Genomic DNA, 15,747 nt, shown 5'->3' with positions numbered 1-15,747 from the left:
ACTTTTTAGGTTATAGTAATGTAATGGAACTAGTGAGTTGTGGTAGCTGTCAAAAAGAACTAATACCTTAAGTTTAATTTTTAAAGTTAATTTTCTTAATTTACAGAGGGATTAGTAGTTTTTTTTAAACCTTATTTAGGTTGGAATTTAAATACAATAGCTTATTATAAATGTGTACGAACAGTTCAAGTTCACAGTACTGATAGGTAGGTCAGATGATCTTATTGATTTTGATGATTTGTTGTTTTGAGTTGATTTTTAAGTGTTGTGAATTAGACAATGAAATAGTTCTGAAAACTTAAATTATTTCAAGCTAAGAAATAGTAAATTTAATTGTAACTCGAAGGACACCAGAATGTAAATTTGTTTTGAATTAGTAATGTTTGAAAATTTTATACTTTACAAGAAAGGTTATAAACAAACAGATCGGATGGAACAAGGATGCAGTAAATCACAATTTCATTTAGAATTATTGATTAGCTTTTGAGGTTATGAAGTAAAAGTAATTATAGTTTAAAAGTTTGAATAAAAAAAAATGTTTTTTTTTATTTGTTTGAAATAGAAAGTTTAAAAGTTAATTAGTCATGATCTAGGTGGGTGATGGGGTGGGAATTGGCCACTCTTTTTCCCTATAACCTCCCTAACATGGCCTTCTATTACAACTAACAGAAATAAAGAAGAAGAAAAATGAAGAATTATTAGTTAGAATGTTTCTTTCATGAAGATACCTGATGAACTTTTTTTTTATTGTTGGGAAGAATAGTAGCAAGATTAATCAGATGTTTTACTCAGAAGAAGAAGAAGAAGAAGAAGAAGAAGACAAAGCAGTTTTATGACTCGACAAGCCAGAGATTGGTGTTTCCCCTCTGCGCTTCTATTGACTACGTTGTTTACTCTCATGGGATAGCTGGTTCGGCACCATGGAGAGAGATTGGTGGGCATTGTGGTTGCCCCCAGAAGAAAAGAAGAGTAGAAGAGGTTATGGGTGGGTCATGTGAACTGACCTTCAACCCAGTTACTTCGTGGGGACTATTTGCTGTATAGAGAAGATCAAGACTCAAGAGTTAGGGAAAATCATTGGAGGTCATGTTTCCCTTCCTTAAGTTTTTCCTATCAAATTATTTGCCTGATTAGATTATGCTAAGGGTGGGATACTTTATGTTAGCAGTTGAATTAATTAATTTTATTTTTTTGTGTGTTTGCATCCTTGCCCATCGATTGCAGTTTAGTAGTTAGTTTTGTATTTGTCAGGCGTGATGGTAATGCCTGTTGATGATGTTTCAGAATTGTAATCTGTTCGTGATGAGGATGGCACAACTCCGAAGCAGATGTGGGGAGAAGTTGTGAGCTGCCCTGGAAGCCAGTCCAGTAGCTGTTGGAGTTGAGTGGTGTTTGCTGATGGCCAGCCCAGGGAGCTACTCTTCTCGACAACACTGACTTCGAGGAGTTGCACCAACCTTCACGAGATAAGAGTTTAATTAATTGAAACACTGTAAGGACACTTAATTTTTTTTGAAGAACGAAAGAAGTATGGTAATAAACGGAAACTGAAAAAAAAAAAAAATAATAATTATCAAGAATTTGCACATTGTTTAACGAATACTGAGAAACTAAGAACAGTAATTTAATTTGTAAAGAGAGCTTCACTAACAGAACAATTTTTTTTAGAATTGAGAACTCGAGCCTCTGAAGGTTCCTGTGAGAACAAACCAGATAAAAGTTTTACATTTAATTTTATGAATACTTGTTGTTTTAAAATAAATCTTATGCAGAATCTAGATGTATGTTCAGACAGCAAGGAACTAAGAAAATTATTATTTTTGTGAAATGAGGAATTTATAGTTATGGTTTAATGGAAAAAGACAATTTGTAATTTTGAGGTAGCTCGATGGGGCTCGAGCTCTGTGAGGGGAGGGTTATGTCGCGGGTTGAAATTTTGCAGGGTTGTTGAAATCAAATTTAGGGACTTTACTGACGGGACTCTGGGCTGGCTGCTCTGTTCACTCGTCAGCGCAAGTGGCGTGACCATGTAATTGGGGCACGGGGCCGGCGCGGCGCGCTGCGGGCTTGCAGAATTTTGTTTGTTTGTTTGGCCGCGCGCTGGCGCAGCCACGGGCCGCAGTTACTGGGGCGCGCTGTCGTAACAAGCCGCGCGGTGTGGCCTGCACATTGGGGTAGAGGGGGGGTAGTCTTCCCAGATGTTCTAGTTAGTTGTTTAGTAAATTTGACTTCAATAACGAGCTTTTGTTATGGTAGGCGCGGCAGGGCGCGCGAATTTAAGCGCAAGTGAGTGGTGACTCGGGGCTCACTCAGGCGGAGGCTATGCGTCTCACCTGTGGTCACGAGTTGTTAGTTCGTTCGTGATGTAGGAATTCAAGCTTTCGGGCGGAAGCTATGGTCGACGCCAGAGGCCACGAGTCGTTTAATTTAAGTTAGGTCATAATGTAGTCGTCAAGCTTTCGGGCGGAGGCTATGGCCCTCGTCAGGGGTCACGCGTCATAGTTTTTAAAATGTAATGTTCGTTCGGGATTTCAAGGGCAGGAGAGGCCCCTACGTTATTTTTTTAAAGTAATCGATCAAGAAAGGCTTTTCGGAAAATGTGAGTATGGACTTATCTTTGTTTTAATTTTAAGTATTAATTATGATTTGAGGTATTCGGAAGGACTAGGGAAGTGTTTAGTGAAGTTCTCTCATTCTCTCTCTTGTAAGGTCGTTCAATCGTTAAGGAAGTAAAGAGATTATTGTTTTAAATTGTAATCCCGCTATTTAAATGTTCTTTAAAATGATGTTGAGTATTTGACTTTAAGAATAAAATAATTTTAATTAAGTATTATGTTATTTTGCAAAATCTCCTTAGTTCAGCTCTCACCAGACATCCTGTACGGGATGACGAACCTATGATCCTAGGTACAGTAAAGTATTTTATGAAGTTAAGACTAGTTGATGCCAAGCGAGTTGTTTCTATGTAAAGAGCTACGATTCTCCCCCCCCCCTCTGAAGGTGGATCGTGACAGAAATGGCGGTGGCACCGGCTAGGTGCACGTGACAGTATATATATATTTTTTTAATCAAACCAGGGCCATTTGTATGAGTTTCACATGTTACAGTAAATCTACTTACGAGTAACAAATCCCCACAAAGGCGACATCACATTCAGAGCGAAAAACTTCAGGGGTACGTGTAACCTCTCAAACGTGGCACTCATTCATGATGTATGACTCACGTCAATCCTTGCCATTTAATGATTAGAGGATTTTTTTTTGGGATAAATGTCATTTTCCATCACACAATATTTTCTACGTGACTAAAAAGGTAAAGAACAAGCCTATTCCTTGGAATTTCGGGAGGAGACACATCGGTTTTCCCCTTCCCTAGTTACGGAATAGAACACACACAAAATCAACACACAAACCTAAAGGATAGAAACTAAGATTCAAAGTAAGCGTTCACTGCAACAACATGCAAATGTGAATATAGTGATGGCCCGATATCCAAAAACCCGATACCGATTCCGATTCCGATATTTTCAAATTTACCGATCCGATAACCAATACCCGATATTCCGATAATAGGCCTATCTCATTTCTAACACTGATTCTATAAAATTGTGGTACTGGAGTATTGTTAGAGACAATAATGAAAAATGTTAAATATTAATAAAACATACTTATGTGAATGTATATTATTTTTATTAATTGTAAAATATTGTAAATTCACATTAAATGAATCAGACTGAGGTGAAAACAACGCCGTGTTTTCACACAAAAATCTTGCAGCTGTCCGGTATTAGTCTCTAGTGTATTTGCTTATAATGTATAAATTACGAGTCACTGTATGTACTTAGTCCAGCGTCTCAACTGTAATCTACAAAAAATACTGTCCGAAAAACATCAAACGTTTGTACCCATTGTAAAATTTCATCATGGTAAACGACACACTAGAAAGGAAGGTCTTCAATTAGCAAATTTTTTGACCATTGTTCAAGTGTATCACTCCATTTATTGGTGCGAAAACACGTTAAAAATACGTGAAAAGTAATTTCAATACAACTTTGAAACGACTGCAGAGTTTATAAAACCCCACATCTTTATTTATGTTGTTGGCAATGCACTCAATAGAGCCAACATAATACCTTTGCTGCAACTTGCCCTAATTAAACACGTTTCATATTTTAGCTTTTGTAAAACTTACGTAACATCTTTGTATAGAACAGCAGTTGGCGACCATGAAACGACACGGAAAGAAAATGCCTGTTATATCAAGCAGCAACTTTATTCTTCTTCATGTTTACTTATGGCTACACCACTTATTAAATTAAATATCGTAATTATTTTTGTTTATGTTCACTTAGTGAACTTCAAAAATTCATCAAGCAAAAACATTTTGTGAATATCTGAAACGAATAAATATGCACTAATGACTGGGATTTGTGTACACATGGAAGAATTGTACCGTCGGGATGCATTGCAGTATCAGAAAGAAGAAATAGGCTTGAAATTGTTTCAGTGGAAAATATGCTTGTAATTACTAGTTAATATGGTGACGTGAAGAAAGATAAATTACGCCCGCGGAAAATAAGCTTGGAATTACGGTTAAGGTTATGTGAGAAGTATTATTGGCGAGAGCAAACAACGGTTATCAAAATATCGCAAGTATTTACCGATGTCCGATATTGAAAAATGTGCCGATATTACAGATCTTCGATATCGAATATCGGGCCATCACTATGTGAGTATACCACGTCCATAATCTCACCAATATCTGCTCCCTCTGCAGCAGGTCTGTGTACTTGGCGACCACGTCTGCCTGCTGCCTGCTGGCCTCCTCCAGCACATGCAGGGGCACAGAGTCTTGGAGCGAGCTCTGCAGGGACTTGACTTGGAACGACAACACCTCCTGCCAACAGCACGGTCGAAGAAAACACACTGCACTGGCCGACACGTTACCTATGTACTTACGTTACCCGTCTACAAACACCTGGGGAACCAATTTCAAGACCTTATAACAAAAGTTCTTGCAACTTTATTTTATACTGCAGGATTATATGATGAACTGCAATAAACCAAAATAATTCCAAAAAGCATATCAATATAAAATAGAAATGCAAGGTAATACATCATATGGCACCGAAATACAACAAAAAATAATTAAATTAATCCGTGTATTAATTAAAACTCCACTAGGATTAATGTAATCTTTTAATATATAAAATATAATAAATATATAGAGTTAGTAATAAAATGAATGTAAATAGATTTGGAAACATTTTTGCTTTTTTTTATATTGCAATTGTTATTAGTAACTAATTTTTACATTACAACGTTAAAATTTTTACAAAAAGCACATAAACTTGATTTATTTTTATTGGTCTCCGTAGTTATACATGCTTATTAAAATCATTATATTGTAAAAGTGTATCATGTATCAGTCAAAATGACACTGTTTTGGTGAAGTAAGTATCACTGAACAAGTAAGTGTCGTATTTATTGAAAATTGAGCTATCTCTAAGAATGAAGAATTCATAAAAAATGAAAACCAACAACACCCAAATCTCTTGTTTTAAAAACGAAATCATCCTACAAAAAAACCCATAAAATCTTGGCTCTAATATTATGCAAAATTAAATATAATAGGAAATTGATCCACTTTCCGCACGAGCGTGCCGATTTTTATGTTGGAAAACTTTGTTCGAAAACCTTTTCAGAGATAGTTTCCGCATGGTTTAGGTGAACAGTCTACGACTATTTATGATGTACAGCTGTAAATTGAATTTCCACTATTTCCTGCACCGTAACTGTTTATTTCAGGAATTTTCTCGACTTTCATGACCTGTTCAGTTTCGTTACTTTTTTCGTGACTTTTGTAACCTGTTATTATTGCATGCATTTGACATCAGGCCCAGCTACATTTTAGTCCCGACATTTTGTTTTTTGTCACCAGAAGGATCCGGTTTGTCCCACGTGATTGACATAGTTGTACATAATGGTAACAGGCATTAGTGGGAGTTGTCATAAAAGTAGCAGCTAGAACACTTTTTTAAGTCCCAGGGTTTGAACTTGGTACCAACAAACAACCCCCTTTCTTTTTCCCAAACTGTTTTCCTACCAAAAAAAAGCAGAGGCTGGAACACTTGTTGTTTCACGTGGATCAGTAATTTCTGCCCGAGTATACAAGGTGGGTTTCAATATGACCTAACTATACGCTGCAACATATCATCTACGTAATATCCACACATCAATATTTACAACTAACATATTTACATACTCATATAAAGTCCCTGCACCTGTTTACTTTCCACCTATTTTTTTTTTCTGTCCAAAAAAAGTAGGTATATTTTGGAGAATTTTTAACAATATTTGCTTGGGTATATTAGAGTCAAAGGAATATACTTCCCATCCCCTACCATCAATAAGCACCCGGGTGAATGGAATGGTGATGTCTTTCACCCTGGCATCAACAGGAGGGCAGCAAACAACTATGCATAAATACCTTTAATCAACTAAGACTAGAGTTGGGGAGGAAAGTGGTTTTCAGGCAAGTGCCTGTGCTGTGGAGACTCAGACCTTTCACAAGTGTCTATCTGTAAAAATATTTATTTAAAAGTTGTGAAATGTCCACAAACAGCCAGGACCAAGGTGGTACACACCATACATAAACACAAACAAGTACAAAAATAATAAACAACTTCAAACAGAACAGGAAAAACAAAGATAAAAAATTAGACAAAGACAAAAAAGACATACAACTTAAAGTAATACTTATTGTAGATATTTAAAACATAAAGTAAATAATTAAAATGAAAAATAAACATAATGCACTTCAATACAATATACTAAATCTACTTTTACAAAACTTTACAAAGATAACTAAGCTAATTACTGAACAGATCACATGATATCATGATCTGATATAAAAGCAGATACATTGGAGTTGTGTTGACAAATACTATAATTTAAAAAAAAAACCAAAGTAGATAAATATAAGCTCTGAAGGTACAAACATTAGTTTCTTTTTCTACTAGTGGAAAAATACTAATGATTCTGATTTTCTGATATGTTTTTGAAAAGTGAAGTGAAGTGGTATGAATGAAAGAGGGCTTACAACGTATTGTTGACATCAAGGTCATTAGTGACTGACGAGGGAGTTGAGATGAGACTAGCTGACTAGAACATCAATGGAATAAATGAGTGTGGGTGTAGAAAGATGGGAGCACCTAAAGAAAACCCACTGGCCCGAGGGCAATGTTCGCCATGCTTCCCAGTTGCAAAAAATCTAGATATTTGCTAGGCTTCTGCATTTTATTCAAATCAAATCAAATACCATCCTAAAAATATTTCAGTAGCTTCAGTAAATTTTTAAGATAGTTCGTAAAAATTTATATTTGCTACTGAGCATTTAACAAATGTCTAACTGCATCAGTGATGTGTTAGTGCACATTTCTTGAGAATATTCACTGTGCACTAGAAGTGAGCTGCAACGCAAAGATTTTATTTCATCTCAAATCTCAAGGATTAAAAGCTTAATGCCCTTCCTTAAAGAGACTTCTCCTATGTGAAGCTAGTAGTAGTTGCAAAATTACATAATTGTGTATGTAATTAGTCAAAGTTCATTAAAAAAATTAACAAAAACTAATAAAACAGTGTAAACAATAACTGCATTCCTTACCTTCTGCCTTGTCAACTCATTTATTTTGGAAGTAACAGTGGACTCCATTTCTATGATTTGCATGTTTAACTTCTCGTTCTCTTGCTCGAGCTTTTTTTCATTGTCCTGCAGTGCCTGCAATTTCCTTTCCAACTGGGTGTTTTTTTCACGAAACTCTGCAGCCCGGCGAGCACTTTCAGCTAGTTGCCTTGTTTCACCTTCTCCAGCTGCTACAGCAGTTAAATTCGATTCCAACTCTTCCACCTAAGAAAGAAAGAAATTTAACAAAGTAAACACAAGCTTGACTTGATAACTTTATAACTAAACATAATTACCTAATATTTACATAAATATTTATAGGTACAGTTAAACCTCGTACATCTGGAATAACTGGGAACAAAAAGGCAATCCGGGCAGTCCAAAATCCGGATAATCCAGGTAATATGGGTAATAAGCAAAATAAATTTTTTTAAGGTAATTAGCAGACTTACCATTTAGTACTACAATAAAACATTTGTTTTGTAACAAAATTACGTAGTAAAAAACCATGTAATTTTGATTGATAAAACATACACTTTTACAATACAATGTATTGTAAAAAGCATGTCTAACTATTCATTTCATAACAAATAAAATAAATGTGTTATGTAATTTTGTGTTTACATAACAGCATAATGTAAAAATGAGTAAATAATAACCATTGCAAAATTAAAAAGAAGTTAACCTTTTACAGTATTTTTTCCATGAATTGTGGTACAAAATTCATGTTAAATAAATTACTTTCATTGAATTTAATATTTAAAAGATTACTCATTTCTCATCAGAGTTAAGTTTTGAACAAAAATACTGATTAGTTTCATGATTTTAATTTCATTTTGGTGCTTTGTGTTGTATTAACTTGAATATGGTGTTACATAATTAACATAATTATTATTATTAACATAATTTTCTGTGTTATTTCAGTTTTATCACAATTCACCATACAACCTTGTCCCTAGTCATAATGCATGTCTGTCAACATTATCACAAAACTGTTTACGCGGTAACAAAAATCCTGGTAACTAGTACAAATTGTAGTTTCTTAAATCACACTCTGAAGTACCATCAGTCCATCAGCAATGGAATTCAGCCTTATGCCCAAAAAAAAAAAAAAAACAGTTCTGCTCAAAACTACTTGGCACACCAGCAACAAAGACTGAACCTAAAATACAATATGCATGACACAGTTGATGGATTACTAGGGGCTGGAATTTTTCGCGATCGCGAATTTTGCGAAAATTCGCGCGAATTTCGCATGAAAACGCGAAAAGTAAGTACATTCGCGAAAACCACAACATTTCTATATTACACTGCGAATATATCCCCGAAAAGTACCATTACAGTAGAATCCCGCCGATGCGAGCCCCCTCTGATGCGTCCATTCCGTTTATATGACCGTTTTTTGAGAAAACATGAAAACTTTAAGCAGAGAAAGCCGAAAATTTGAGTAAAATCGGCTGAAAAACAAGTCTGTTACACTTTGTTGGGCTCTATGCGTTCACGTTTATCTTTGCGAGAGCTGTACTGTAAGCAGCCAGGCATACAAAAGACATCTAAAAATAGATACCACCACTCTAGACTGGCCACGCGGCAGTGTCTAGACGAGCTCGGCGCCTCCACTATCGCACGAAAAGCCGTCTCAGGTGTCATGTTATCTTACCCGCCCGGCGGCTTGACGTCATACGTGACGTGACGCGACGCTTACCTCTCCCATCCCCTGCTAATTCTTCAAGGCTCATCCCTCCCAGAGCCACAAACCATGTAAAAACCACCCCCCCCCCCCCCCCTTTTTTTTTTAACAGCTAACATTTCAACACATTCCCTCCCTTATTTCAACCTTCTGCGTGAGAAACTGTCAGCGTGTTTTTTTTTTCTCTTTTTTTTTTTACGCTGCGAAGGGACGTGGAAACGATAATTGCTTGAGCTGTCAAACATCGCTGACGGCAAGGGCGGGAGCGCATCCTGTCGGTCTGTCGCTGTGATTATCTACTCCAAAAACATGTCACAGCATTTCAGGATAGCTTTGTTCTTATTTCTTTCGTTTATAGCCGAATGTTTTCTACTTGATCCACACAAGGTTAAAGTATCCTTTAACCCAAGTCTTGTGTTTCAGCATAATTACCTTATTTTTACATAAGCCGTGTTCGTGTATGGTTTTGATGCTCAAAATTGATCTGGGGTATAGTTCACACTAAGTTTCTTCTCATTTGTGCGCTGGGGTTTGTTCAAGTGGCAACCCCGTGTTCCTCCACTCCATTAAATACGAGCATATTAGTATCAGAAACATGGGTTTTATTGTACTGACAATAGCACAGTGATGTGCAAATTTTGCAACTGTAAAGTTTCATGGGATAGAAAAGATTTCATTGACAAACACCTAAAGTCGGCTAAGCATGTGGCATTGGCAGCAAAAAAAAAAAAAAAAAAAAAAAAAATTGTAGTTGCAAACATCTATAGCAACGTGTCTGTTTTGTGTAACTGTTTTGGATTTAATTGGCTGTTATTATGCATATTAGCCTATTCCTAGTATACATGGATTGTTTATTAAATATGTAAACTATTATATTCAATAACTGCACAATTTAGTCAACATTTAAAATACCGGTAAAATTTCCATTGCATAACGAAAATACCGACTTTAAACCACCGCTTTTCTAATTTGAAAGTACCGCTTTTTGCATATTGAAAACACCGAAATTTTCCAGGCCCTATGGATTACCATTTCATTTAAATTCCAAGACCTAACATACACTTGTCTCGCAATTCCAATTTACCCCATTGTTCTTGATTCTGGAAACTGTAATAAGACTGTAAACAATAAAATAAAATTTGGTAACCAGGAAATACATCTACCTTTGACTGCAGTTCTTCTACTGTCCCTCTCAACGATAACTTGTCTTTCTCCAACCTCCGAGCTTCCTCTTCCCAAGTTACTTTTTCTTCGCCGTAATGCTGATACAGCAGTCCTTGTTGGTGGTGCAAAACATTATATTCCTTCCCAAATTCTTCCAACTTTGTTTTCAGAGCTTTGTTCATCTCACATTCTTTATTGAATTCCTAAAACACATTGCTTTTCATTTAAATATACTTTCTACAAAATTTAAAATGAAAAATCACTTTAAATAAGTAGTCAGCAAAATCATGCAGGTCTACCTAATCGTTAATGAATTCCTAGAATTAAAGTAATAGTCAATGCTTACATTTATAACTGTAAGTTACATGCAGGCATGCAAAAGCAAAGAAAACATAATTCTATAACAATTTTTTCTTACAGCTTTGCATTAGCTATACATTTATATTTTGTAGTGAGAGAAAATTTGTTATGTTTACACAAACTACAGTAAAAACCACTAAACAAAATAACACAAATGTATGTTCACTTTTTTTTTTAAATTAAAATTAAAGTCAAAAATAATGATTTAAGTCTTCACTAAAAATTAAGTCAAAGTACACTTAAATATTATCCTACATTCAGAAACCTAAACAACTGCCACTGCTTTCAAACAAAAAGCATAAATTTTTAAAATTCAAATCACAGTACTAAATATTAACAGTAGGTAGTTAAATTTGAAAGGTAAATACATTAGAATCATTATCTACAAGAAAAAAAATCTTTTCAATAGGCTTGAAAACAAGTTGTAGAGCAAACTCTGAAATGCTATGTCAATAATTCTGCTTGTTGTCTGACAAAGGAATAATAAATGAGAAGACAGCATAAAATATAAAAATAAACAGTCTTAAAATTTGGCACAAAGTCTTTTGCTACCTCTTTTTGTATAATGTACCATCCCCCCTTAATTCCTTTTAACAATTTTCGGTGAGAAACATGACTAGTGTGTTTTGAATCTCTACATCCACGGGCGGTGAGGTATGTAACTCCACAAGAGTTGGAACAGGAGCAGGTGCAGTGTGTCGGTGTGAAGGACTCACGTTGAGCACCCGCAGCAGATGGCTGTTGAGCTGCGCCAGGAGCTCGGCGCTGGAGAGGGACGTGTCCGGAGGCAGGGCCGCCTCCCGGTAAGCAGCGCCGGGTTGGCTGCCCTGGACCGCTGTCCGACCTTCCATCTCCTTGGCCCTCGTACGTGCCACCTGAAGCTCCCCGCGACCACGCACCTCTTCCAGCCTGCAGACAAGAGACCGAAGGCTGACATTTTAAAACTACTCTAGGTAGGGAAGACTCTAAAGTGTGTCTCAGGGCAAGCCCTATTCACGCTCTAAACATGCGGGTTTTTAACCACGCAGAGAAGGTCACGTGCATCATGTGCTAGGAGGGGATTGGCCATGCCATGGCAGACGTTTTCGCCATGACTAACTCCCCGCACTCTTAATTCTAGACTAAAAACTAGATAAGTTGGGCCCAGGTAAAACCTCCATAGACAAAGGGAAAACCCTGGGCACATATGTACATGCGATACCTCACCTGAGAGGTCATTCTTCAGGCGCGTGCCTTCCTCCCCTCTCCCTCCTCTTCCCTCATCCCATGACATAATGCCTTGTCTAACCTTCCCCTCCAGTTCCCCTACCGACGCTGCTGCAAACGCACGGACGTGAGGCTTTAGGTTTCTACTACTGCTGTTACCAGCCGGCTTTCATTCTATTCGCCGATGCTCCCGACCAAGGTCTTCTCTTGACTTTTGAGTCCGTGCTCAATGGGAGCCCCATAACTGGGTGTGGGCGTGCGTGTGGTTGTTGCACACTAACTTCAATTCTTCATTTCCTCTTTGTTCTAAATTAAATTTCAGCCACCACCTTTTTCTAAATTACATGTTGTAGATGTTTTGTGTGCGTATCGGCACTTTACTTTTGACCCATTTCTCCGACGAACACCCGATAGGCCACGCTGAGTCGGGTGATTTTTCTGTGCGTTTTCGCGTTTCCAAGCTTAATGATTATAAATTTTTTTGGTTATTAGTACCCGCTCAACCATTGTTCACATGTTTAATGTATATTGTTTTGTATTAACGAGTTGTTTTGTGGATCTTGACTTCAAGGCCTCAGGTGTCTGGCCGGTGTGCGTCGCTAATGTTTGTATGTATTTTGTACCCCACTTTAGTATTAATGTTTTTTTATGGATACCTCAATTGTATCTTAGAATAATTTGTGTAAGATTGAATCACTTAACCTTTTGCATATTTGATTTATTTCCCGCAATGGTTGATCATTGTAACTCTATGCTCATTGAATCATTTGTATTTCTATTCACATGATACACATTTACGAAAAGATAATTTGAATAAAGGAAACTTTTGGGCTTGTATTGACGATAATCAGTTTTTAAATTTGTCTACTTATGCTAACATAGGGATACACTGTGTGTTCCCATAGAAAAATCGGACCTGCCACTCTTCGACTGTTTATTTTGTGAATTTGTTGCAGCGCTTGTTGGCAAACTATTGGGGATTGGTCCCTGATAGGCTGCAACATATACAGTAAAACCTGTTTAAGAAAATTCCACTAAGAAAATGTCCTGCATAGTAAGTTTAAATAATTTTAGCACTCAGGAATGTAGCCAGGGGCAAGTTCCGTGGGGTCCAGTATCCTCCCTTCCAGGATTAAAAAAAACATACAAGAGCAAAGCCAGAATAATAAAATAACAGCAACTTAGCTACGAACATAAAGTTACATAGTGTTTATTTTGGAAGGATTATTGTAATCCTTACTGGGCTACAATAATGTATTTTCTCCCCAATATAGCCCTACATGCCTCATACACAGAAGCAGCAGGAATTTGCTTTCCAAGTGGTCTATATTTAATGCTAGTTTACACATGTGTTACTGTAAGTATATTTCTAATACAAACTTGACATGTGTGTTTCATGTATTTAATAGCATTAATGTGTCTTGTGTGTGTATTTATGGCTTGCTTTAATGAAATAATCAAACATAAGACTTTAAAACAAATCATTAAAAACAATTAAATAAAACATGAAATTTAAATGTTCAGTTTTCTTTTCTCAAGCAGAATCATAACTTCATTGTATATGTGTGAAAGTTAGAGTCATAAGAGTCTAATATTCCCAGAGATTTTAGTGTGACAATCAATTTTCTTATACAAATCAATCATAAAGGAAACTTACTCATAACAAATTATATAATGGTTATACTGGCCTCCCTCCACAAAATTCTGGTGACAGCTTTGTAGCACTTAGCCTATAGGTAAATACTGTAATACTGTAATGAATCAATTTTTCTCGATTATGACCACCTGATTTGAACAATACACTTTTCAAATGTTTTAAGAATTCTAAAAAAATATCTGGACAGTTCATAAATTTTGATGTTACACTTCAAACAAGAATTTACAATGACTAGTTTACTTAAGAATAATATTTGAAGAAAGTTCATTGAAATTTTTTTTAGTTCTCTAAATAAACACACAGGGTTCATCATCACATAGTTTTCACACAAACTATATGATATTCTCTGCACAAAATACCAGATATGATTTTTGGACGTTGCCAAGAAATTGTAACAGTTTCACAGACAAAAAAAAATTATAAATTGTAGATTAAATCCAGCGTCCCCTCGCATTTGCGGTACTTACAAAATAACGAAATGCCCTTGGACGATGCAAAAGTTCCCTTTTGTCTCGTCGCTGGCTATTGCAAACAACTAAACTACGGATAAAAACTAAAAACAATAGCACCAAAATCTCCTGTTCAAAAAAAAAATTTTACCTTAAAATAAAACTATTAAATCTTGTGTTTATTTATGGCGCATTATGTGTCCCTTTTTCTGCTGTCATTTAGTTGAACGTGTTTTCTTGTTTTGTGTTACTCATTTGGCAACCCTAAACTAGTAACTCTGTTAGGGGTCATCCATTAATCACGTGATGTTTTTTTTTAGCAAACTTTTAACCCCCCTCCCCCCTTGTGATTTGTGGTGAGGTTTTAGACTAACCCCCCCCCCAATAAATCACATGTATTTTTTTGGTACAAAATATTTTTAAAAATTTCAGAATATTATCTTTAAATATAGGTATAATCTAATTTAATTCTGGAAAATTAAGCACAGTGATAAAAAAAAAGTCCAGACACACATTAAGGTTGCAGGTTTATTCCCACTGGCATAAAAATAATAAAGGAAATGCTTATATGTGATTCACGCATGTATTTGGTGCCAAAATCACAGTCTTACTGCCGACTGGCAAGCCGAGCCGAGTGGTTCATGTTGCGGCGGGCGGGGATATTTGTTGCCTGGCTATGGCGAGTCAAGGTCACGCGTCGCTTTTCGGTTTAGTAGAAATCGGGCGAAAAAATAAATACACGTGATATCTCTCTACACCCCCCCTACCCCCTTGTGATATTTCGTGATTTTTCCCGACCCCCTCCCCCCCCCCCCCTTACGAGCTTCACGTGATTAATGGACGATCCCTTATGTCGTAGAAATAACTTCCAACTATCTTAGAGAGTGACTGTTGAAAGTGAAATTGTGGGTTTTTGTCGCAGGAAACTGCAAGGATCGAGGTGGCCACACCTGAGGGCCCTGAGCTGCTCACGGAGGGCTGAGTTGCTTCCCTCCAGCGCGTGGACCTGGGCCTGGAGCCTCATCGCCGGGTGGTACCACCCGCTGATGTGCCTTGCGTCCAGGGCCTCCAGCAGCCTCTCCAGGCACTCCGACTCCAGCCGGACGTCGCTGGAACCTGGGTCGCAAAAACAGCCCGGCATCACCACAAACATGCAGCGTTCAAAGTGACCTCTACCCTCTTCTTGAACAACAGTTTATTTGGTGAAGATTCCGAGGAATAAACAAACCTCAAAAAAAAATTTATGGATATCGCCCTTTTGACTGCAGCACCTCCATTTGTTTAAAGAATTTTTTTTTGATGGTTACACCGATCCCTCACTTAGCACGTCTTCAGATTGCGCAAATTCATTTAACGCAGTTTTAATTTTACCTGCCTTGTATGGCATGTCTGTAAATTGCAGTTACCACGAAATCGCACAAGCAAAAATAAAGTCAGGCATGATGCCAAAAAGTCTGCTTTAACTTGGTCAACTTCATCATGCAGTTAGCAATAAAAAGAGGGGGGAAGAGATGCGCACGCAGATCTGACTACGCTAT

General features: G+C 36.9%; 1 protein-coding gene across 5 annotated transcripts in view; it reads right to left on the bottom strand.

The window, feature by feature from the left end:
* LOC134531780 (centrosomal protein of 290 kDa-like) overlaps positions 1-15,747 on the bottom strand; it is a 140,435-nt gene that overhangs the window by 66,714 nt on the left and 57,974 nt on the right. For all 5 annotated transcript variants that reach the window (XM_063367689.1, XM_063367687.1, XM_063367688.1 and 2 more), the window contains exons 16-20: positions 15,160-15,325; positions 11,614-11,806; positions 10,537-10,740; positions 7,666-7,908; positions 4,756-4,896 (exon numbers count right to left, since the gene is read on the bottom strand). In XM_063367689.1, coding sequence (XP_063223759.1) covers positions 4,756-4,896; positions 7,666-7,908; positions 10,537-10,740; positions 11,614-11,806; positions 15,160-15,325 — 947 coding nt within the window. The remainder of the gene's footprint in view (positions 1-4,755; positions 4,897-7,665; positions 7,909-10,536; positions 10,741-11,613; positions 11,807-15,159; positions 15,326-15,747) is intronic.

Source organism: Bacillus rossius, chromosome 5 (assembly GCF_032445375.1).
Source record: "Bacillus rossius redtenbacheri isolate Brsri chromosome 5, Brsri_v3, whole genome shotgun sequence".
NCBI lineage: Eukaryota > Metazoa > Arthropoda > Insecta > Phasmatodea > Bacillidae > Bacillus > Bacillus rossius.
Note: the sequence above shows the minus strand (reverse complement) of the source record. Positions and strands in the feature narration are given on the sequence as shown.